At 36.0% G+C, this 25,394-nt stretch overlaps 1 protein-coding gene and 1 long non-coding RNA gene across 10 annotated transcripts in view; one reads left to right on the forward strand and one right to left on the reverse strand.

The window, feature by feature from the left end:
* foxp1a (forkhead box P1a) overlaps nucleotides 1-25,394 on the reverse strand; it is an 84,755-nt gene that overhangs the window by 44,156 nt on the left and 15,205 nt on the right. For 4 of the 9 annotated variants that reach the window (XM_087305904.1, XM_087305906.1, XM_087305905.1 and 1 more), the window contains 2 exon segments: nucleotides 14,355-14,506; nucleotides 1,057-1,155 (listed from right to left, as the gene is read on the reverse strand). In XM_087305904.1, coding sequence (XP_087162030.1) covers nucleotides 1,057-1,155; nucleotides 14,355-14,492 — 237 coding nt within the window. In that variant the 5' untranslated portion in view covers nucleotides 14,493-14,506. 9 annotated transcript variants of the gene reach the window in all.
* On the forward strand, nucleotides 5,909-7,485 carry LOC147831231 (uncharacterized). The gene is made up of 2 exons (XR_015523269.1): nucleotides 5,909-7,250; nucleotides 7,288-7,485. It is a non-coding gene; the product is annotated as an uncharacterized LOC147831231 (long non-coding RNA).

Consider the following 25,394-nt stretch of genomic DNA (forward strand, 5'->3'; position numbering starts at 1 on the left):
ACTTCCGAAACACAATACTCTACAACAACAACATCAGCAAATAAACGGCACGAAAATCATTTCATTAGAAAGAAACCTTCAAAAAATGTATAATATATATATATATATATATATATATATATATATATATATATATATATATATATATATATATATATATATAAATTTATTATATAGTTTATTATATAAAATATTATATATGTGTGTGTGTGGAAAAAAAAACATATTAAAGGGCAATTAAAGACTGCTTCAAACAACAATTAAAAAAGTTAATTGTAAAACCCCAAAAAGGGAACATACATGTAATAAACCCCCAACAGAAGTCTAACAACTGAACACACACTTAAAAAAATGCAAATATTACATCTCTTCCTCTCACCGACTAAACTACCAAAGCTGATCCCAGTACTCACAGACCTTGATAACTCCATGGGCAGCAGGAACAGAGAGCAGCGCAGAACGTTTGAAGACTGGTGAGAGTGTCAGTATCCTCCTCCTGTTCTTTCAACTAACCAACCCCCGCTGACCAATCCACCAGCCCCCTCCAATAACACTCTCACTGGGACATCAAACCTAACAACCCATCCAGTCACGTGACTCAGCCTGGTAATCCCGCCCAGTGCACTTGCCGTAAAGGCACGTTGACTTGAAGCGCTGATGATCTGAACTCTGGTTTCACCTCGCATTCACATGAGATGCACGTAATAAGCATTCAATTCATGATGAATAAATAAAGGCAGCTGTGCACTGGGTGGCATACAGCGTGTTTGTTTGCGGCTAAAGCTCTACAGCTGTCTAATTCCCCTCAGTAGTGAAGCCTTATCTGTTAACCGACAAGACGGAAAACAGTCGTTTTACAATAGGCTACACACAATAAAGTGGACTTGTAATCTTCCATCGTAACAATATGTAATAATAAAACACGCCCTCATTGCCCCATCTGTTTATGATCTGTTGAAGGCAGCATAAACAAGTGGGTTTGTGTAATAGTGTAAACAACATGGTCCTCTGGAGGTGTGTGTGTGTGTGTGTGTGTGGTGCGGGTGGAGGATCTACCTGCGTGTCTGCCTCCTTTTCTGTGCTCTTGGGGGACTTCTCACCACTTGCTTGCTGCTGCTGCCGCTTCTGTTGTTGTTGTTGAGCAACTTGTAGCGCCTGAAGATGCCAAAAAAACAATAACAAGTTTGTGATTGGTTTCTGAGCTGCTCAGCTCTCCCAGGACCACTAACGCTGTTTGCAAGAAGTGCAGATGTATAGGCAACATATTTTGGAGTCTAGATTGTTGATAATGAAATGAAAGTAGTTGTTTTTTGTTTTCAGTGTTAAACAAAAACAATGTACTCTGCCTGATGTTATTCCGAACCGTCATGTGTACGCTTACGCTACCGATTCAAAGGTTTGGAAATGAATGTTTTTATTCAGCAATGGTGATGCTACATTGATAAAAAAGAAACTTACAAAAGCCATTAAAAAACAAATGTTATACTTTTTTTTACCAGTTTCCACACAAAAATAAAACTGAAAATAAATTTTCAACATTAGCCATGTTTCCATCCAAAGATGCAAATTAATTTTAAGCGTAAACCTGGAATAGCGCATAAAAGACTTGCGCATTAAGCAACGTTTCCATCCAATGAGTCAAAGGGAACAAAATCTTCCTGATTAACTGGTGCCGAATATCAACTTTAAAAACAGAATTTACAGGTTCACGAACCCTCGAGTACTTTTTTTTGAGACTTTAATAGATTTGTGCATGTTGAGCATCAGTTAAGACAATGTTAGCACCTGTCAGCTTTAATTGTGGGGAAAACTGGATAATTTTGAGCTTTTGTCAGCTAATTTCAGCTTCCGGGTTTAAAATGATTTTTGGGGCGGGATCAAAATCGGCGACATAGCCCAAAACTGCAAGTGCAAAGATGACACGTCGGTTTCTCATTATTAATCAAAGCTGCATTTACTTATCCTATGAGAAGAGCCGGCTTCTTAATTATTCATGGCTGCACGTGCATTCAGACCCGGGGATTGAGGAGAAGGAGAGTCCTCATTTATAGTATTTATATGAACACGATTATCTTTAAAATTATATGAATTGTGGTTATCTGTATATGAAATTATGAATAACAAATGTAGCATGTCATTAATTTACTGTTTATTTATTTGCATTTTAACTATGTAAACTATAAAATCAAGCGTCTCCTTACAGTTTGTCTCATTTTGTGAGGTAACTGACAACAGTTGTTCACTCCCCTTCTTCACCCCTGCTCTGCTGGCCACGCCCACACTTGCACTTTTTTTGCGAAGCTCCATGCCCAATATGATGCATCTTTCAAAAAAAATTCTAAGGTAGACCTGAACCGAAAGTGGGGGGTTTCATGGCCCTTTAATAAATGACTCAGAAGACAAATGCAGACGCGCAATGAATGTGTAGTGGCGTTTAAAGGCGTGCGACACGGAGCACAGACGCTCTTGATTCTGGAGCTAATTAAAGGTGCAGTAGGTGATTGTCTACAGAAACATTTTTTGTTGTTCTAGTTGAAAGTCTCTTTACCTTCCAATAGTAATGATTAAAGTAAATGATCTAAATGTTTTTATATGTATATTTATATTGTGGGTAAGGCATAAAATTAAATGTTCATCTAATTAAAAAAGTGTCCTGTTTGTGCACAGCTCTGCCGTTTGTGCAAACACGTGCTGCGCATTCACGAGAAAGAGAGAGAGTGCAAGCGGTAAAAACATGCTGAATCGAAACTTTTTTTAAATCCTGAATCAATATTGGAGTTACTTTTGTACGCTGAAGGAAGGATGACACCATGACTGAAGTATTTCTCTTAGACAGGTAATGTTCTGTTTTTAAAACTATTTTTGTCATGCAGAGCTGATGTAGATTGGGTTGCTATTAGCAAGGTCCCAGAACAGATCGTTTAACGGATACGGCAAGTTACTCGAGTATGGAGAGGTGTCGCGCATGAAAGTGGAGAGCAGGGTTGGGGTGATTAGTGGTCGATGCAGGGGTGTCGTGGACGAGAGTGAGCAGAGCGGGGGTTTTGCAGAAGAAAGTGAAGAGGGTTGGGGAGTTGCGGAAGAAAGTGAAAGTAAACATCGGACAGAGGAGGAAGGTGGTTGAGGAGGGTAAAATGAGGAGAAATAGCATGTAAGTTTGGCTTGTAAATTAGTGTAATAATGAGTGTAATTCCTGCACGCCGCTGGCCAAGCTTTAGCTTTAGCTCAACACATGAGAAAGGGTTTTAGGAGGCGTGGCTTTGGACGGCAGGGGAAGGAAGGTGTTTTAGAGATTTATGCTAACAGGCTAGCAGTGGCAGATCACCTACTGCACCTTTAGTAATATAATTAAACTAACACAGAAACAGTTTAGGCGTTTTAAAACTACTAAAACAACATTTCAGATATTTTTACAATGTGCTCAGCCTGCAGGTTTGTCCAATCACGCACATTTTTATCATCACATGATCTGTTATAACAAAATCACATGACTTTTTTATGTTTACACTGGAATTTGTTCAGTAGAAGTGTTTCCATCGCAGTTTATGAGCATCTTTTCCAAGCGAATAAAAAGTTTATCCTACTTGGTTATGTGAATATGTTTTGATAAGCATTTTCAAAATGTATACGCATCTTGCCGTTTCCATCAACCGGTTTATGAGCATCTCCAAAATGCAAATAAAAATAGGTGGATAAAACAGCTATTGACAATACATTTTTATTGAGCATCAAATCAACATATTACAATAATTTGTAAAGGATTGTGTCACACTGAAGGCTAAAGGCTGACTAATACTTCTATGGCGCAGCCTCTCAAAAAAAGTAACTACATGCAGCAACAACGCCTAGCGCAAGCTCTGTGATTGGTCGACTTGGTCATGGTGATGAGTATGAGCAGGGCTGAGAGCTGTAAGCCCGATGGAGTGAGTGTTTACAAGTGTCGAGTCCCATAAAGGTGCTCCATATGGAAACTTTTGTTTTGTGTTTACCTTATGATTAAATTTGTTGTACGTCAGCCAGTTCCCACCTCTGAATGAGCAAGTTTTATCTACTTGTAAATTAAGGTAGCATTAAAAATAAAAATAAAAAAACACCCATGAAGAAACTTGGCACAGAGGAACATAAACACCTACTGCCAGATAGTGTTTTGGATGTGTTTTTGCAGAGCAACACAAACAGCACGTGAAACTAAAAATGAATGACTACGTGCAAATGATGCGCTGTGGGTCATGCTGATCACTAGACGCAGAAGTACAAAAAAAGTCTAATCTGGTACACACCAAGTCGACGCAAAACTACCACCAACGAAACCCAACTGTTATTACCTCTGATTGACTTGTGTCTGGAAAAAACTAATCAACACAAGACAGTCGAAAGCAAACTGAAACAAAAGCGCACGTTCTGTGCCTGCATGGGTGGATGGGCTTTTTCGCACCAGCAGAGGGCAGTTTTTGTTTTCTTGTTTACAACAAGAGACCTGAACTTCCAATGTGAGCATGCAAAGCAGCGTTCAGTACCATTATGACAGTAATTGCCACTTTTAAGAGATTCGCTTTGCTAATTTAATACTCTACAACAGAGATGCCCAAACTAGGGTCTGCGGGCCAAAGTTGGCCCATGGTAAACTTTGATTTGGCCTGCCATCCCATCAAAGAAGAGAAGGAGAATGATGGGGATGGTTCATTTCAAATTTAATGTAAACTACAAAAAAAGCTAACTAAAAATAAAGGTTTCAATTTCAATGCTGTAATTTAGTTTAAAATGTGTATACTGTCACCCGACAAATAGAGGACAATGCAGAGATTCTGCTTGACTAGAGTATTAAATATTGAAGTCCACTGTGTGATAAATGTGATTGTTTACGTTTTTGTTACAATAAATGATCATTAAAAAGTTGTACTGCATTAGTTAATACCATTTAAAGTAATGTTTTCTATTTATTTTGAAATATTTTGAAATTTTTTAAATATTTAGGATATTACTCATGGCAACTTTAATGTTAAATAGTTTGGCATATTTTGCTTCGGCTCACGGCTCTTAATGATGTTTGGTTTATGGCTTTTTATACGAAAAAGTTTATATCATTTGCAAATACTTAAGAAATGTAGTGAAATTACAGCCTGCCTCTTTGGGTTTCATCTTGACTTGAATTGTTTACTTGCTAAGTCACTTCACTATGTTACACTCGCACTCTGATTCATTGCCAAATAACCAATCAGAGCACTCTCTTCAGTTGACGTTATTTAAATATGCTTAATTAGGCCAACACGCTCCGACGTTAATCCGTCGAGAGGCGATGTATGACACACCAAATCAACTAACCAAACCGATGCACAGACAAAGCCCAAAGGAGGACCATCAGCTTGGTGTATCCCAGCCCTAAAGGAGAAATAGCTGCTGAAAATTCAGCTTTGCATGACATAATATATTCCAAAGCAAATTCTATAAAATAGTCAACATCCAGCGAGTAAAGAATGTGTAAAGTGCTAAGACCTGTAATCTTCTATAACAATTTGTTTTATTCCTGGCAATTATTCTGCTTACTGTAATGTTATTACATCAAAACAAATAATTATTATAGTATGTACAGCAAATGCCCTTTCATACTTAGCAGATTAAATAGTGAGTTACAGCACAAGGAACTCATTAATCAAAATAATAGATTCTTATGTAGCATTTTTTATCCAGTACAAACTTTAAAAAAATGTAAATAATTAAAAACAAAAACTTTAATTAAGGCAAAGTTTCTATTAGATGAACTATCCTTTTGTACAGCACCGCTAAAAATATCAAAGGGAAAGACAGGATGGGTATCGATCTGAGTTTGAATAAAACAATGGTTAATTATTGCGCATGGACCGCAGCCAGAATGCAACTCTCTTGACAAGCCCTCGCAGAACAAATGATGATTGCACAACATTTTTATTTAACAATAACCTGCAAACATCCTGCTACAACAGTCACAAACTGAGGATTCAACCTTTGACTCTGTTAACAGTCACAGTCCTATCTAATGCTATCACACATTCCTCCAAAGACTATTACAAGGTAACATTTGAGAAAAAAAAAACATAATTCTTTGCATCAGCCTATGGAGCCAGATCAAGCTCAAAAATAACACATTTAGAAAATGAAATTCATACATGCACAGCACAGTTTATATTGACACAATCTAATTTGTAAATTCAAAACACAATTCATAAATACAACACGCAATTTGCAAATTCACAAGTAAAAATCATAAATATTTTTGTCAAATTAATTGGATTCAAGTATATTATGAATAGGGTTTACCTACGCATAGGATTTGTGTATTTTTAAAACGTATTTTGAATTTACGAATTGGATGAATATTTATTTACGAATCATGTTTTGAATTTACGAATTGGATTTGTGTATTTTTAAACCGTGTTTTGAATTTACGAATTGGATTTGTGCATTATTAATTCGTGTTTTGAATTTACGAATTGGATTTGTGTTTATGAATCATGCTTTGAATTTACGAATTGGATGTGTATTTATTTACGAATCATGTTTTGAATTTACGAATTGGATTTGTGTATTTTTAAACCGAGTTTTACATTTACGAATTGGATTTGTGTATTTATGAATCGAGTTTTGAATTTACGAATTGGATCTGTACATTTATGAATCGTGTTTTAAATTTACAAATTGGATTTGTACATTTATGAATCGTGTCTCAATTAATGAATTGGATTTTTGTATTTTTGAGCTGTGTTTTGAATTTACGAATTGGATGTATATTTTTGAATCATGTTTTGAACTTACGGATTGGATTTGTTCATTTTTAAATCGTCTTTGGAATTAACAAATTTGATCTGTGCATTTATGAATTGTATTTTGAATTTATGAATTGGATTTCTTTATTTCTGAATTGTGTTTTGAATTTACAAATTGGATTTGTACATTTATGAATCGTGTTTTAATTAATTTATTGGATTTGGGTATTTTTGAATTGTGTTTTGAATTTACGAATTGAATTTGTACATTTATGGATTGTGTTTTAAATTTACAAATTGGATTTGTGTATTTTTGAATTGTGTTTTAAATTTATGAATTGGATTTGTACATTTATGAATCGTGTTTTAAATTTACGAATTGGATTTATGTATTTTTGAATCATGTTTTGAACTTACGGATTGGATTTGTTCATTTTTAAATCGTGTTTTGAATTAACGAATTGCATTTGTGCATTTATGAATTGTGTTTTGAATTTATGAATTGGATTAGTGTATTTTTTAATTGTGTTTTGAATTTATGAATTAGATTTTGCAAATGTGATGTGTTGTGGATTGGATATTGTAAATGTGACGTGTTGTGAATGTATAAATAATATTTTGTAAATGTATTATTTTTGAGACTGATCTGGCTTAAACCAGCTCTTCATTTAATCCAGAACATTATACACCTTCTCAAGTGGAAAATACAGTTGTCGGGAAATGCTGACAAAGTAAATACATTAGCTTTGCAGAAGCAACGAGAGGTCTCCAAAAGTTGTTGAAAGGATGTCTCTCTCACTCTGTTGCTTTGTCTTTTTTCCATTGTGAACTGCTCCAGATAGAAATCAAGGAAAGAGAAATGCAAATGTGGGAGATGAAAACAACATGGGAAAGCATTTACAGGAGCTTTTTAGAGCCATTGTTGTAATAAAGGAACGGTGCCCTGAACCCACAGCTGTCTGGCCAACATTATGCTAATGACATCATACATCTGGAATCTAAACATGGCGCATTTGGGTAATGTGTAGGTACATCAGCACTACTTGATACCATTAATCGAAAAAAAGATCACAATCTCGATTCAACCTCCCCACAGGATATTAATCCAGCAACTCTACGATTCAGCCAGTTATATTTTCAAGTTCAGAAGAAGCATAAAGACAGTTGTACAAGTCTTTGCATTGTTTTATGTAAATTACTCAATAACATGAACACCTCCAAATGGTGTTAAAGAGTCACATTCTGTATTTATAAGGTATAATTCACAAAAAATTTAATTTCTGTTTACAAGCAGAGGAAGATGCATGTGCGCACCTGGGTTATACATGCAGCAGCTACTGCATATATTTAGGCCTTTTTACATTAAAGAACTGAGAGTTCTGAGTTTTGACAATAATTTTCAAGTTGACTTAAATTAATTTTGGAATTAAAAAAAAACTTTAAAAAAAAAATGGTTAAAAAAACAATATTTTTAACATGAGTATTTAATAATATAATTTTTGTAATTCACTTATTGCAGTAAACAGTAGTTTAGAAGCCTATTTCCTTTAAGTAAGTGGTGGATTTATAGGTGTGCATTTTAACTTCTAATAAAATATGCGCTACTAACTTTTTCTTGATTGAGACATGCTGAATTCATCTTTCATCATCTACAATGTCTCCAAATTGCATTGTTAGAAGATTTTCTTATCATTTTTTTCTGTGCTATATGACATGTTCACCTCTAAATGATTAAAATAGATTTGCTTAAGATATTATATGCAGCATCCTTTATTTATTCTCTTAGGTAAGGAGGATCTCCACTTCTATCATTCTTGGAAGAAAAATGTACTTTATGCATTTTAAATTGGTTGGAATCAGTACTTCGTATCGCCTGATCACCATACCAAGGTATCGTTACTCTGTATCGACTGCAAAAATCCTGATCGGAGCATCCCTAGTACAAACCCTTTGAAAATGTATGATTTTATTCATTTCTCAGTGAATGTAAACAGTGTATTTTGGTGCACTTAAACAAAACATTTTATTACACAGTTACATTTATTTAAATGAGTTTGATCACCTAACATCTTGTTATTGAATAGGATGTTACATTCAGAATGAGATGTTGCACATATTTCTACTAAATATTACCTCAATTTTATATATTTTTTATGGTTCTCTTCATTTATTGTTTTGTTGAAATTTAAATTGCACCATGATCTTAAAGATCCCATAATATTAAAGTTTTAGATGTTAGTATTAGTATTGTTCCTTTTTAAGATATCTATAAGTGTTCTCCAAAACAGTGACAATTCGCTTTTAGAAAATATAAAACTTATAAAAACATGTAAAGCTTGCAGTTTTTATTCGGTTTTACTAACGTTACATCATATTAGTTTCTCATCAAATCATGACCAATCAAATGCTCTCTAGTATCTGAAAAGCCCAGCCCCTTCATAACGCTTCTTATTTGCTTTTCATTTGATGCACTTGAGCTGAATTATCCTCACTGGCAGAGTGGTGATAAAAACAAAATGCTGTTGGCTGTTTTTTTTAAAGGGGAAGAGCTACACTATGTCCCACATTCTTATCATGTTTCAGTTGAGATTACTTCAAACAATAAATAAAAGTGCATATTTCAAAGCACTTTATGGGATCTTTAAGTTATTTTATAAGTTACAGTTTTGGCTTTGGGTACAAAGTATTTTAATGAATATTCACACATCTAATTGTATTGCATTCTACAGAATGTAATTATTTAAAGAGAGATCTGTAAGATGTGCTCGTTTATGTTGGGCATCGTTCATACATGAAGGCATGCATGAAGATTTTTTTTGTGATAAGACTTGAGAGATTGATATTTTTGACTACAATGATTTAAAGGAATAAGTCAAGGGTGTGACACAATTGCTCAATTTTCCTAATAAGCGGCAAAGCTATTGTGTAACAAATGTTGACATACCAATTAAAACTGAGAATGCATTTCCTAGAACACTTTCAACACGTCAGACTCGTGTGAGGCTTGGTCTCTGCACCGATTTCACAATTTGTTTCCGATTCTGTGTCAATTTAATACAATATATTTTCATCTGTGCATGATGGCAGTGCATAAAAATGGATAGCTGATTTTAAATTCTTATTAGTCTCTAGATTTATCTTCAAGTCTCATTCATGTTCTGAAAAAGCAGATTTAATTTAGGATTTTACAATCAAAAGCACAAACACAAAGCAGATCAGGTGGTTTAAAGTGTTTTTGTCCTAAAGATAAGGATTGAACGATTTTTAATGACTGTTTTAAATGTTATTATGAAGCTTTTCGAAACTTGAAAATGTTTTTAACAGGCTGGTAATTTCACATTCTAAGATTTCATATGCCCCAAAGAACTATAGTAATATTTAGGGATGTAACGGTATCAGAATTTCACGGTATGGTAATACCTCGGTATGAATGTCACGGTACAGTATTTATTGAATCATTTACAGGAAAAAACAAAACTTATGAAAATACTCCAAAAAAGTGCCAAAAGTGTCAATGACATACAAATTAGCCATCTATCTGTAAGCTTTGAAACAGGAACTTCAATTTTAATAACAAAAAATTATTAAACCATGTAAAAACAATAAAGTTTCAATTTAGTATTGTTGAAAACTCATCACATTCAACATTTAATCACACTCAGCCCATCTACACAGATGAGAGCTGTGCTAGTCGGACTTCTCATCAAGCATCTCCCGCTGGATCTAATCTCACTATATTTATTAAACGGGATATTTCATTTATCTTGTTGTCTTTATCTAACGACATATTCCCTGACTTTGGTCATTGGAATCTATTACTTGTTCTCAGGTAATGCGTTTTGGCTGAGCGCAAAGATAAGTTAATGATTAATGTAACCACGTACATTCTGTATATTGACTGATCGCTTGCCTTTATTTCCTATAATGTATAAACTTATTGTATGTTATACTTTTAAAATGGCCATTATCGATTATTAAAACTGATACTCAGCAAAAGAGAGGCTGTGTTTCGTATTTTCACTAAAATTGAAAGGAGGCAGTTGTTATCGGCTCCATTTGTTATAAATATCCACACAGTGAAGATGACGCTCATGCAGCACGACGTCTCAACATGTCTGCTGTCTAAGTTGCTAATATTAAAATGAAAATAGGCAGTTCCTTAAATCATGTTTACATTTTATTGTTGATAAAGTGAAACAACGAAGCCAGGGTGATGTGAATGAAGTTATAAAGTACACTGTTCCCTTTGAAGATTTACCCGTGTCCTCGGTATAGTCTGCTTTTCCATATCAAACTGAGAAGAAGAGACTGCAGCCTTGATCAAACTTGCGAAGTCTGAACTTACAAGGAGAGGATGCAGGACTGAACTGTGCGTGTTAGGCTACTTAATATTCAGGAAAAGCCCCAATCAGAGAGGCGAACGTCTGCAGCCCCGCCTCCGTTTTCAGATGTCTCCGCTTTCCATCATCCACACTGAGACATTATCCACACATTTCGAAACGCTCCGTTTTCGGCGCTCGAGAACTGGACGGTTGGCGTAACCGTAGCAAAACTTATGCGTTTTCAAACTAAAACGTGTAAACGGGGCCTTAGAGTTTTCCAGCTCTTTTCATCCCCGCTTCTAGCAGCACACTCCATTTCCGCATTACTGGATCTGTAGAGACAACAGACCGCAAGGGATGATGGTCAAGCATGGGCTGATGGGTATTGTAGTTTTCGCTACCTCCCGTTCGCTTCATTCGCCTAAGCAAATTTTCTCAGAAGACCTATAGTTTTACCGAGTCATGCGACTTCGGTAATATCGAAAAAAATTAATATTGCGGTATGACGGTATTTACAATACCGTTACATCCCTAGTAATATTACTTAACATAAAAAAATCTCATTAAATTAACATTCATTCATTCATTTATTCTCTTTCAGCTTAGTGGCTTATTTATCAGGGGTCACCACTGCGGAATGAATCACCAACTATTCTGGCAAACGTTTTACGCAGCGGATGCCCTTTCAGCTGCAACCCATTTACTGGGAAACACCTAGGCCTGCAATATTAATCAATCTTAAACCAAAATCACGATTTTAAAAGCTGCAATTATTTTGATTATTACTAGGAGGCCAGCACAAGAAATTACCTTTGACCTGCTTGCGTGAGGTAAAGTTTCTTTTCCTTTCTTGGCTGTTACAGCAATTCTTGTAGAATGTGTTCGCATACAGAAGCGTGTTACTCTGCAGCCTGATTTTTCTCCATCACGTCTACCATTGATCAGCTGCGATAACCGCACATTATAGACTGTATATGCGTCACTCATCGATGAATAACGCCAGAGCCACGCAAACAGTTATAGCTAATCACAGCCTTTTCTGCTGATTGCAGGGGCCACAATGACCAATCACAGGTGTTTAAGAACTCATTCGGCAATGCTCAAAAAGCAAGTGGGATAATATTTACATTTTTATATTTGCTCTAAATGCTCATGTTGTTCTTAAACATTTACTTGTAATGGAGTTTTGCTTGATACATTCAAAAAAGTGTTTTCTTTAACCAGTTAAACTCTGCGTGACGTCATTGAATTTCGCTTTAAGATTTAAAGGGCTAGCATTGAATTAGACACCCTATTGTGGTTTCGTTTGAAAGTGTAGAATCTATGTTTTATGCACATATGCATCACTTTAGTTTTTATTCTACTGTACAAAAGTTATTTACACTTATATACACAGTAATTTGGAGACCCGAGCTAGGTATTTTACATTGGTTCATTTTCACATTTTTCATATGACACAAGTACAAGTTGTAGCTCAAATGAAAGCTCTTGCCGGTGCTCATACGGTTCTAGCATTCTTTTTACTGAATTATATTCACATATCAAACAGTTGCCGAATGAATCGTGGTGTTTCCATGGCTCAAAAGTTAAATACATTTATGATCAATAAGCAGCCCCAGATAGCACAGACAGCTGTCATCTCTTACCTTATGCTGTGTGCTTCAGGGCCATTTCTCCTCTGTTTTTGGGGTGATGTGCATAAATAATCCTTTTATATGTCTTTTAAATTTGGGTAGGCAAAATCCAGGCAGAAATCCCAAAATAACAGCAGAGTTTAACAGGTTAGACTAAAGGTTCAGTTCATATCTGACTGCTTGAAATAAATATATAGAATAAATCATTCATACATTCATTTTCTAGTCGGCGTAGTCCCTTTATTAATCCGGGGTCGCCACAGCGGAATGAACCGCCAACTTATCCAGCACGTTTTTACGCAGCGGATGCCCTTCCAGCCGCAACCCACCTCTGGGAAACATCCACACACAGTCATTCACACACACTGTACAGAAAATTTTAGCCTATCCAATTCGCGTGTAGCGCATGTCTTTGGACTGTGGGGGAAACCGGAGCACCCGGAGGAAACCCACTCGAACGCAGGGAGAACATGCAAACTCCACACAGAAACGCTAACTGAGCAGAGGTTCAAACCAGCAACCCAGTGACCTTCTTGCAGTGAGGCGAACGTGCAATATAAAATAATATATAAATATATTTATAAATTATATATTTTAATACAATTCTTGTGTTGTGAAGTAAAATCTAAAACTGTGTATGGAAAGCATTCTTAATGCACTGTTGATGTCATAAAAATGAAAATCTAAATGTAAAGGTATTAAAGGTTTTATTTATCTATATCTAAGATTTTATATATCATGTATTAAATTGAACTTAAAATTATGTAGTTATTTACTAAATTTCTCATGACAGCTGATAACTTTATAGGTTAAAATGCTTTTACATTAACAGTAGCATAGTGTAGCGAACTTTTTGCTTATGCTTGGTCCTTCTTTGGTGCTGTTAAAAACACCACATCAAACCTGCAGCTCTTTCATAAAATTATAGTAAATCGTATTTTAAATCGGAAATTGAAATTTTGATCAGATAAATGGCAATCAGATTTTTTTCTAAAAATCATGCAGCCCTAGAAACATCCATACACTCTCGCACTTTTAAACACTACAGACAATTTAGTTCATTCAATTCACTTACAGTGCATGTCTTTGGACTGGGTGGGAAACTGAAGCACCTGCATGATACCCACGCAAACACGAGGAGATCATGCAAACTCCACAGTGAAATGCCAACTGACCCAGCAGGGACTTGAACCAGCAACCTTCTTGCTAACAACTGAGTCACCGTGCCACCATTGAAGTTTACATTTTAAATTGCAATTTCACAGATTTAATAAACCTGTATTGCTGTTCAAATTGAACATCAAGCAAGGAGCCCAAGGAGTTGAAGAGGTAAAATGCTGAAGATAAATGAGGAAAACTATCTTCCTAAAGTGGATGGACGATCAAATATGTCTGATGTTTTCTATTTTTAAAGATCTAGATTTAGTCAGAATGCACAAAAAAATTTGCTTATGACACACTGCAAAAATGCTGGGTTCCACACACTTGATTTGTGTTGAGACAACATGAAGAAATTAGGTTCATAACTCATTAGTTTTTATATTGAACATAAAACATTTAAGTTCTCGCAATGAAACCTTCAAGAATTGTGTTGTTTCAGCTCATTTTATACAAGTAGTTTGAACAAACAGCAAACATCATTTTTTGAGTGTACATACCTCTGTATGTTGGGTCTGGGTTGTGACTGACGGCAATGAAGTCGTTTCACTGTTTAATCTCTTCTCGTTTTCTGAGCTCTGACCTTCCTGCCCAGTCGGACTGCTATTGGTTGTTTGATCGGTCTTGGACTCCTGCATGTCGATATGACAACCTGCGATACAGGAGAGGAAAACTAAGACAGCTGCCAGCAAAACAAAATTACTTCTGACATTGAAGTGTATGCTTTGCAAAGCCTTTTCCTTTATCTTTCTTTTTCCTTCTCCCCAAACGTAAGCCCACAGAGTAGATCATGACAAAACATGCGTGCCAGCAGAGTTGACATCATAACACAACATTTGTGTTTGTACTGCTCACAAACACGATAGCTGCATTATAAACAAACCGTTCTGAGAATTAAGGATTTGATGCCAACAGGCATGTCTATAACTGACTTTGCTCAATAAAAGCAAATCGCACATAATGCTGCGCTGACACTAAATTAAGCTTCTATTAGAGGATAATAACCATGTTCTATTTTAAGAAAACAGCATTCCAGCAAGATCAAGAAGATATCATCAGAGTATACGGACAAAAACAACATTTTATGCACTGTGAATTTGGTAAAAAGCCTGAAATATCAGTTTTGCCTTGAACAATCAATATCCCACGTCTTCCTCAAAGGCAGCAAACATCTGTGTGAAACAGCCTGATCACATCAGCGTGTTTACAAAAAACTGACACGTACAAAGACAACATTCCTCACAGCCTGATACAATCAGCAAAGAGAAATAGCATTAACTGTACTTCGCTTTCAGTATCGGGATGCTGATGCTACTTTATTTACTATAGGGCTCCTAATGGCTTCACTTAAATGTTGTGATACTCTCATTATTAATCAGACATCTTGACTTGCACTTAAAATTCAATAAAAAGGGATTTTTCTTTTGTGAGTCTTTACGTATTCATGCCTTAAAATAGAGCTGCATGATTCTGGCTAAAATGCATACATATACAATACATAGGCTAGAGTAGTTATACTGCCATTGTGAACATTTATTTTCATGCACAACTGTGTGTTCGATATGAAAGAAAAAACATCAAATGCTTGTCGTAATCATAACTCTAAAATGCGATATGATCATTTAAATGAAGTGCACACTTTTTTGTTTCATTTTGACTGCTAAGTGCTGTTCATACTTCGCGCGCGGCTCCCAAACGATCACTCTATGCCACAAACTGAATATTATTTGCAACTGTATTACCTGTTACTCGCAACATATGCAGGTTCTGTTCACTAAAATAGACGCACGCGTGTCTATCATTAAGTAGAGCGCGCACCCTCTCTGTGATAACACCTCACGGTCAGCAGCTCATGTTACGTGTGATTTCCTGATCGCGAAAACATCATGTTAAGACAAAAATGACATTTTTAGGTGAATTATACCTTATAAATACAGTATGTGACTCATTCAACATCATTTGGAGGTGTCCATGTCACTGAGCAACATGTGTGAAACAATGAAAAGACTCGTGCGGCCGCCTTTTCTTCTCTCCTGAACTTGAAAATATGATTGACAGAATCGTAGAAATGCTGGATTAAGATCGTCTAGGGCAGGGGTCACCAATCTCGATCCTGGAGGGCCGAGTCCCTGCAGGGTTTAGCTCCAACTTGCCTCAACACACCTGTCTGGGTGTTTCAAGTATACCTAGTAAGACCTTGATTAGCTTGTTCAGGTGTGTTCGATTAGGGCTGGAGCTAAAATCTGCAGGACACCGGCCCTCCAGGAACAAGTTTGGTGACCACTGGTCTAGGGGGTCGAAACGAGATCGCGATCTTTTAACGATTAATTGTGCAGCTCTACCTTAAAATGTTAGGCTCAATGCATGAGGCACTGAAAAAAATAGATAGTATAGATGGTGCTACTACTGATTTACTGAAGTCATAAGTTATGGCATTGTGCTGTATGTGTGATACATGGCTACTTGTTTGAACTGCACAAGTGACACAGCATGTATCAGTGATATTCAAAAGACAACTAAACAGCACAGTTCTTAGTTTGTTTTTGCAGCTCTTTGAAACGAACCACAAATTAAACTCCATTAAAGCCAGAGGAAACAGTGGCGTCAAACATTACAGTGCTAACACAGTAAATAGCTAAAACATTGTGCAACAAGAATCAGGTCTAAAACTACTGGCATAAATATTGGAATTGAATTATGTTATTAATGTACTAAATATGTTAAATGAGTAATGTAATTGCTGTATTAATGTTAATTCGTCATATTAGTTGTGCAGCTTTACTTCTACTAAACATCTGTAGGTTTTGTTTTATAACAAATGTGGTAGACTGCATTAAGTTAGGCTACCCCTTTTTACTATGATAGTGAGGTTGTTACGAAGTGCTTGTGGATACCACGTTATGTAGACTATGAGGTGAGACAGTTAAATCTTTCAAATTTTTGTAAAGAAAATACATTTATATCTGTATCCCAGACCACACAACTCAAGCTATGATTACATGTTCATTTCTAAAGGAAAAAAATTTGTAATATTAATACCAAATCAGGATTTGGTGCCACCCGCTCTAGAACTTACTGTAAGTGCTTTCACACCTGCCTCATTTAGTTCAGTTAGAACGTAGCAGAGTTTGTTTGTGCTTTTGTTATGGTTCTTTGGGCAGGTGTGAAAGCAGCAATCGTTCTCGAAAAGGTGGTCTTGGTACTTTTCAAATGAACACTGGTGGTTTGTTTGAGGTGAGAATGTGAACCAACCTCGAACTGACTAGGGGATTAGAAAAATCTAAAACTGTGATATTTTTATTTTTGTGATATATATTTGTATGATGATATATTTGTGATATTTATTGCGATATAAATACAATTTCACTATATGACTTAATATCTCTAAATAAATGTACAATGTTAGATCAATTGGAAAGATTCTGCAGTAAGAGTGCATAAAATCCAAAAAATCTAATAAACAATCTATACACTTTTTTGGGGCTCCCCTACACATTTCTATTGTTGTCTGGGCTACTTGCAGTGCGTTTCTGTATTTTCATGTGTTGTGAATATATTTATGCATGTGTTTAGTCAGAGATTGATGAATTAATGTCAACTATTCGCATCTCTATAAAATCTAATAAACAATCTATAAACATTTTGGGGTCCCCAACACGTTTTTGTTGTGGTCTGTGCTAGTTGCAGTGCATTTCTGTGTTTGGATGTGTCGCGAGTATATTCTTGCATAACAATCTATAAATACAATCAAGAAAAAGATACAATTGAAAGGAAGTGTTTTATTATTCTCAGTTTTATCATTTAACAGTAATCAAGTACACTAACTGTATGATAAATGGATAATAAAAATAATTCAAGAAAATTAATTCAAATAAGGTTTCCTATACCTGAATCTTTTTTAAATCATTATACAATCACAGGCATCAAAAACACATGCAAATAAAAAAAATTATAATACAAGCTTAACATTGCATATCCTGTGATGTGACATTACGAATGATCACATTGCGATATCGATGCTGAAACGATATTTTGTGCAGCCCAAGAACTGACCCAAATGCAAAAAGTACTTTTTTGGATTAAATCAGCTGCTATAGTCAGCTACAACATGCATTTCTGGAATAAGAAAAAGTTTTGACAATTTACCGCAATAATGGCAGGTCAATTGTGGAGTTATGAGGATGTCCATACTGCCTGTCCATACTGCCTGTCCATACTGCCTGTCCATACTGCCTGCTGACTCCTCCGCTCATTTTACTTTGCAAACTTTTCAAACGTATTAATTCGGATCAATCAAAATGCAGTTCCGGAAATTTATTTAGCCAAAGACTACTTTTTGGTTTTTTACAGCAGTCGATCTGGTGTGAAACGGAACCAAATTGGCTGCAAAATGCTACAATACATATTTTTTTACCTTGGTCTGGACCAAAGGAAGCATACTACATGTGTGAAAACACCTATTGGTGGCAAAGGTTTCAATCCTGCCAAATGTTAATCAGGAGTCCAGAACCCAGTATGTGTTTAGTGTTTACTCATGTGCATGAGTTAAACAAAATAAATAAATAAATAAATAAAAATAATTAAAAAAAAAAACTCACAATATCTAGTTTACACAGAGACAAAGACTTGCACTCTGAAACCCATTTTCAGGCCTCTAAAATGAAGTAATGTGTAAATAAATAATTAGCTAAAAAATGCAAAAAAAAAAAAAAAAATCCCAGTTTATGTGCACACCCATGGTGTTTTTATATTCAAGTGCAAATATTTACATATGAAAATGTCATAAGTAAATAACTAAGCTGTACATTATTTAAAATGTATCAAATAATATTCAAAATGACAGCACGTAATTGTTAAAGACAGGTTCAGCTTAAAATAAACCAATGCAGCTGTGTGGGCTATGAGTACGATTGAAAAATGATGTTTACAGAGAGTTCTCCTATCCTTAGGATGGTACGAAACCAGTGCAAAGCACATTCTGAAGATGAACTGGTCGTATGAAAGCTGAAGTTACATAAGAATATAGATCTAAGCTTCAGAAAACCTCATTTCTTTGAGCCCCAAGTGCTCATATAGCTCTCCCTATGCAGGCTGCACATTTTTTCTGGTTACTACATAGTTAAACTCTCTCCCACACAAGGAAGCAGGGGCCGATATTTGTTAAATAACTGATTGCCACCATGACTACAGTAAACACTGGGGCCCTGGCTTTGCTGTTTATTAACAAACACATCTTCCTTTTGGAGCAATTTAACATTAACCAGGTGGTACGATCTGCAGATCTGGCAGGTGCCATAATACACAGGGAGGGCCTTATGTAAACAGCTGGGAAGGGCGGGGGAACGGCTCAAAAAGCAACACAGCTAGAGTAAACAGCGAAGAAAATCTCTAGACAAACAAGCAACCCCTCTCCTGACATGAATGTGAACCAGAACAGAGCTCGTGGGATTTGAGTGCTTGTTATTTAGTGCTGCTAACACAGCCGCTGCCTGTTTCGGCTGGCAGAGACACTGTTTTATTTTCACTGAGAACGAAGGACAAATTTCGGATTGGTTTGAGCTTGTGTACAGTGCTGAGGTCCATGAAATAACTAGAATGGAAAATATGGACCAATCATGAAATGAGTAATAAGAGTAAAAATCTAATGGGCGGAGTCACAATAGCAATAGCACAACATGCTTTGTGTAAACTACACTGTCACTCATTTAAATTAGGATTATCTAACAAGACATCCTAATTGGTCCAAAGGTTTAATAATGCTATAAAACACCAGAATGATGCACTGTAAACAAAAGCCTGCAAATTTATAGAAAGTTCATTTTAATGTTTGTAAATTTGACACAAATATGAAAATAAACCTTTCAGTGACACATGATACATGTGTTACATTTCCAGTGATTTCAGTGATACATTTTAAAGGCAGAGTTTCAGATTGGTTCAAAAACAGTTTTGTTATGCTGGCTTCAAGTTTTTTCGCATGTCAATAGCACTTATTAAATTAAGTGGTATTCATATAAATTACTGTCTGTAGAAGATAATTATTCAATAAACATTTTTGTCCAATCATTACAATAGGCTGTCCTACAGGCTGTTGCCTGTCAAGATGTAGACTTGCACACCTTTGCGCACCCTGTTCACGCAGACAGGTCACATCACAGGATTCACACCATGCTGAACGACAAACCAAGTCTCCACTGAAAATGTTGAAAAGGGCAGCTTCCAAAAATCCTCCCCTTAGCACTGCTTCAAGGGGCTGATCCCACCAAATGTGCTCTTCAGTTCTGAAAATGCAACATGCCACACTCTTGGTGCTGGAGCGCATGACATCGGGAGTCTTTTCCACATAGAGCAGGCTTTTTTCAATTACAGCTGCACAGAGCACTCCATAAAAATAGATATGGGACAATGACCGGTTTCAAGGTCAAGGTTTTAAATCTGCAAAAATTCTGTCATATTGTTCCAGCGGTATATGTACGTTTTTTTTAAGTGTTGTAAAAGATGATTGTATTTATTTATTAAGGACAGTATCTCCAGCAGCAAAAAAACATCCACATCAAAAGCTACTGGTCAGCCTATAATTCAGCAAACATTTGAAAAACCAAATTGCTTTTACTTTAATCGGTTTACTTCATTTGCAACAAAAAGTTGTTTTTAGCCAGACGATAAAAAATAATTTTTAGGAGTAGCAATCACAATATCATAATCACGTGAAAAATTTTTATCCAAGGTAATCATATCATCAAAACCTTATACCTAGTCAAATACATGAGGCACAGCAGGCTATTAAAATAAACAGTGTGCAAAATGCTTGCGTTCTTGTGTTTTGGATGAACTATGGGTTTGGCCAGAGATTATCAAGGGTAGCCTTTAGCTTTAGCAACTGCCAGCCTCACTGAAACCAAAAAACCAAAGAATGAACTTTTTTAGAGTGAAAATTCAGAAGAAATACAGGACAAAGCCATGTTTGGATTGAGTTTGCCATTGTAAACTTTTTGGAAATGTTGTCTGGTAAACACCTCTGAACTATCATTGGTTTAAAGTAGAGCTGTCGCGATACCATTATTTCATGTTACAATACTATCCCAGCTGAAGTATCACGATACCAATAGTATTGCGATACTGTAATTCATAACTCAAATTGTTTAAAATAAATTGTCAGAAATACTATGTTTTGTTATAAAAGGCCTATTTGAAGTTAATTCATAATTCCTTCACTTCACCTAAAATGTATTCATTTTTTGTTTATTTTGTAAACAACTGACCAACAAAAAAATACATTAAAATATAGCGATGATGTTGCTTTGAGTTGATAGACTGTTAATGTCAATACTACCATTTTCAAACTACAGCAGCACTGGCAGTATTTTGGAGCCATAGTATCACGATACTACCATAGTACAGGTAAACCGTTCAACCCCAGTCCAAGGAAATTAAATAAAATAGGTAGGTTTGACTATGAGGGTCAGCCTGTTTTGACATTGAAATCATCACAAATTACTTTATTCTGTTCAGTCTGTTATGGCCAATCATCCATGAGAAAAAATTAAACATGGGCCCATATAAGATTATGACGGTATGATTACCTTGGATAAAAATATTACAGTTTTACATTATTGCGCTCACTGCCCTAAAATATATTCTTTTTAAATGTCTGGGTAAAAAAAAACTAAAACCTTTTTTCTCTTTGTTAACAATATATTTTATTTTTTGAAAGTTTTATGATAGTTTGGAACAGTAAACATGTCAGGCTTAATAATTCAATAGATTAATTCTTCTGCTGTCTTCATTTGTTTCAAAAACACAGATTTCTTTAAAATTTAGAAAAAGATTTGGATATCTTTTCTGCTGACTGTTGTCCTAAAAAAAAGTAAATAAAAAAATCTTACACATACCTTAGAAATGTACAAAGGTACAGAAAATTGGGGCGGTTTTAAAACCTTGAACTTTCCAAACCGCGATATACCTTGAAAACGGTTATCGTTCCATGCCTAGAACAAATACTGATTTAGACACGCTCCAACTGAAAGGTAAACTGACACCATTTTGCCATGTAAAATGCTGTAAAGCTGCTTTCACTGAAGTCATCTATTGTTAAAAGTGATAGAAACAAACATGTCATAACAGGACCTCGCATATCACTATGTTTAGATGCTTTCTGAACAGCTGTTTTCTCAATAATGGTAATAAATACGAATTTCTAATGTGTAAATTGTGTAACATGCTATAAAAAAATAATCTGTTGCTACTTTTGTTTCATTATGTCCTTCAATAAGTTGCTTAATGTGTTGCCTAAAGTCATGGAAGTTTAGCTGAACAGATCAATCAGCACACAAGGCTAGAACTACAATTAATTTCGGAAAAAAATCTGTAAAAACCTGTAACAAAGTAAATGCCCTTCATTGATTACAGAGAAGGAAATCTGGAGCAAAAAGGCATGTAATGTATATCGCTCAAATATCCGGCTTCGGATAAACAGCTGAAAGTACATTAGGGGCATGAAAAGCATGACAAATATGCACTGAAACTTACAGTGTACATACTTAGTGCATTACAATGTAATGAAACCTGTTCACAAATGTGAGAAAAAACAGGCCTTCATATGAATCATGTTCAAATCTGAGAGTTGTCATTCTATCATAGTCCACCAACAGGCATGTTTGCTGTAAATAGATGTGTTAGAAATAACTACAAAATGCCAAACCAGTATTGGCCTGTTTGACTGTTTATAAAGAAACGCTAATGCAACTTTGTTTGGGTTAAACGCTCGTACATTGTCAGAGACATGAAAGAGAACAAAAGCTCGTCAACACTGTAACTGCTGAAGAATGTTTTGTGCGTGTTTATTTGACTTACACTGGCATCGCTCTATTTGCACAGATGATAGGCCTTCATCTCATGAACGTTCCTCTGCATTCCTAATGCCTCATTTTCCCATAGACACAAACTTTAGCCGACAAGCAACACAAACATGAGGATTTTAGGGGAGAGGTGAAGCCTCGGAGGACTTCAACTGTCAGGAAGAGAAAACATACACCAACCTGAAGGAATGCCTTTGAAGTCTCAACGAGGAGATATTGATACATAACACAAATAGGGAGGAAAGCAAAGCCATAAATGCACACTCGCAGGCTCTGAATGCAAGGCTAGCTTTTAGACTCGGAGGTGCTTAATGTGATGCAGGATCAAGACGTGGCTCTTAAACTGAATTAGACTAATCGAATTAGTATGAACGTCAACCAAGAAGGTTGTTTGTTGTGTAATTATGACCAGGTCTGTTTATTACCCATAATGCAATTGAACATTCAACTGTGCAATTAATATGCTCAGTCACATCTGTGTAATGTTGTTTACTTCTAGGTATTGATCGCATATTAATCAATTCACTAGACCAAATAATGATATAAAGTAAACAAATTCATCAGACTCAGTCTACCTATTAATTCTCTATAATAGCATGTATCGGCGCGCTTTTCACCTCAGCAACAGAAAATGAAAACCAGCTCATCGATAGAAAGCCTCAGGCAACTCGGTTACAGAAAATGACACAGAACATGAAAATAAAGTCTGATTTTAAAAACAAGTAAACAACTTGTGCACCGTCTAGCAATTTCAGTCAATAAAAAAATAAATATTTGAATAAGGGAAGCAATATGTGAAAGAAAGAAGAGAGCTTGTACTACAGAAAGATTCCTGGTAAACACTTTGTATCCATCATTAAATTTCCTAAATAGGACACTATTAAATAGAACAGAAGTACACTCAAATGTAATTCATTTCTAACAATTTCATTAAGCTAAATATATCTTTTATGTTGATGGGTTGTCATTGTTTTCGGTGTGCATGAGATCACAACAGTTTCTCTCAAATAAATCCATACAATTCTGAAGCTCGTGTGTTCATGTCCATATAGTGAGGATCACACAAGTTTAAATGGTTTTATTTGGACTTACAGAACATGCTGAATTTCCTATTAAAATAGCTGTTTTGCAGCTTAACACACAACAATTCATAGAATGATATTGCAAGAGCCCTGCCCCCCCACTTATCACCGCTACCAAACCGGCCAATCACAGATCTCGCAATCCACATCATCACAATGTGCAGTTACATTGTTTTAAAGGGCACCTAGGTTACCCCTTTTTTCAGATTTAATATAAGTCTTTTGCGTCTCTAGAATGTGTATATAAAGTTTCAGATCAAAATACCCATCAGATTTTTCATTATACCTTTTACAAGATGCTGTTTTATACTGATTTCCAGCAGGGGGTGGTTTTGTCGTACTGCGCCTTTAAGACGATTCTTTCCCGCCCACTTTCTCGCCCACTACATGCCTCCTCCCTCAGCTGCGTCAGACAACAGACAGACTTAAAGGAAGAAGGTCTCACGTAGCGTTTGTGAGATACTACAGTAAGAACTAACCTTTACTAATCAGTATTGTGAAGTTGCATTGATGAGTCACACACAATATCGTTATAAAGTTAACGCGCGCGCGCACACACACACAAACACACCACAGATGACACACACACAGGCAGGCAGACAGAGCGCGCTTAGCTTAGTTAAGGCTAACCTCAAGTACTGTGTGGATATCTGTGAAACTTACTCTTAATCGCATTTGATGATTATTGCTGATCCTAGCGAACAGAACAGAGCTTTTATTCCCGGTTGCTTTGCATATGTCTGTCTGGTCTTGTAGACATACACGCGACTACCGGAACATGTTAATGCGCATAGCTGTCAATCAATTCGGTGGGCGGGGGGGATCGCACACCTACGTAATGGTGCGATCGATTTGAAAATAGCTCCAATTGGCCGACCCTTTTTTACCATAGGTGCCCTTTAAGAGTGGTGCCGGACCTACATCGTGGACTTGATGCAGAAGTCAATAGTGGCCTTTATCAGCAATAATTAGGATTTTTGGATTTGGACCAAAATTTCCCAATTTCTATGACATTCTGCAGTACACATAAATTCCCTTTTAAGACTGGATTCATTTATGTTCTCCACAGAAATAAGTGACAAACCAAACGTATCTTACCTAAGGTAATGTGGTCCACCAATATTAAGTAATACCATAACTGAATAAATGACGCCAAAGTATTAGTAGAATAATCATTAAAAATTACCTTCCAAACTTCCCCCCCGAAAAACTTTACAATGACATTGAGTTACAGTTAGTCATTATTATTAAAACTTTGCTTTATGTAAAAATTAGGAAGGTAACGATCAGGCACGTGATCAGCCGAGGACAAAAAAGAAGGAAGACAAGTCCCCCAACCCATATATGTATCTGTGTGTGTGTGTGTGTGTGTGTGTGTGTGTGTGTGTGTGTGTGTGTGTGTGTGTGTGTGTGTGTGTGTGTGTGTGTGTGTGTGTGTGTGTGTGTGTGTGTTTAAATAATAATAATAATATAAATAATAATTCTAAAAAAAATAAATATTCCAGGAGTTTTCCGGGAGACAGAACAATACGGGAGAAGGGTCTGAAATACGGGAGACTCCCAGGAAAAATGTTGGCAGGTATGGTCTAAAGGCATGTGG

This window comes from Danio rerio, chromosome 23 (assembly GCF_052040795.2).
Source record: "Danio rerio strain M-AB ecotype USA chromosome 23, GRCz13ab, whole genome shotgun sequence".
In the NCBI taxonomy this organism is placed as follows: Eukaryota; Metazoa; Chordata; class Actinopteri; order Cypriniformes; family Danionidae; genus Danio; species Danio rerio.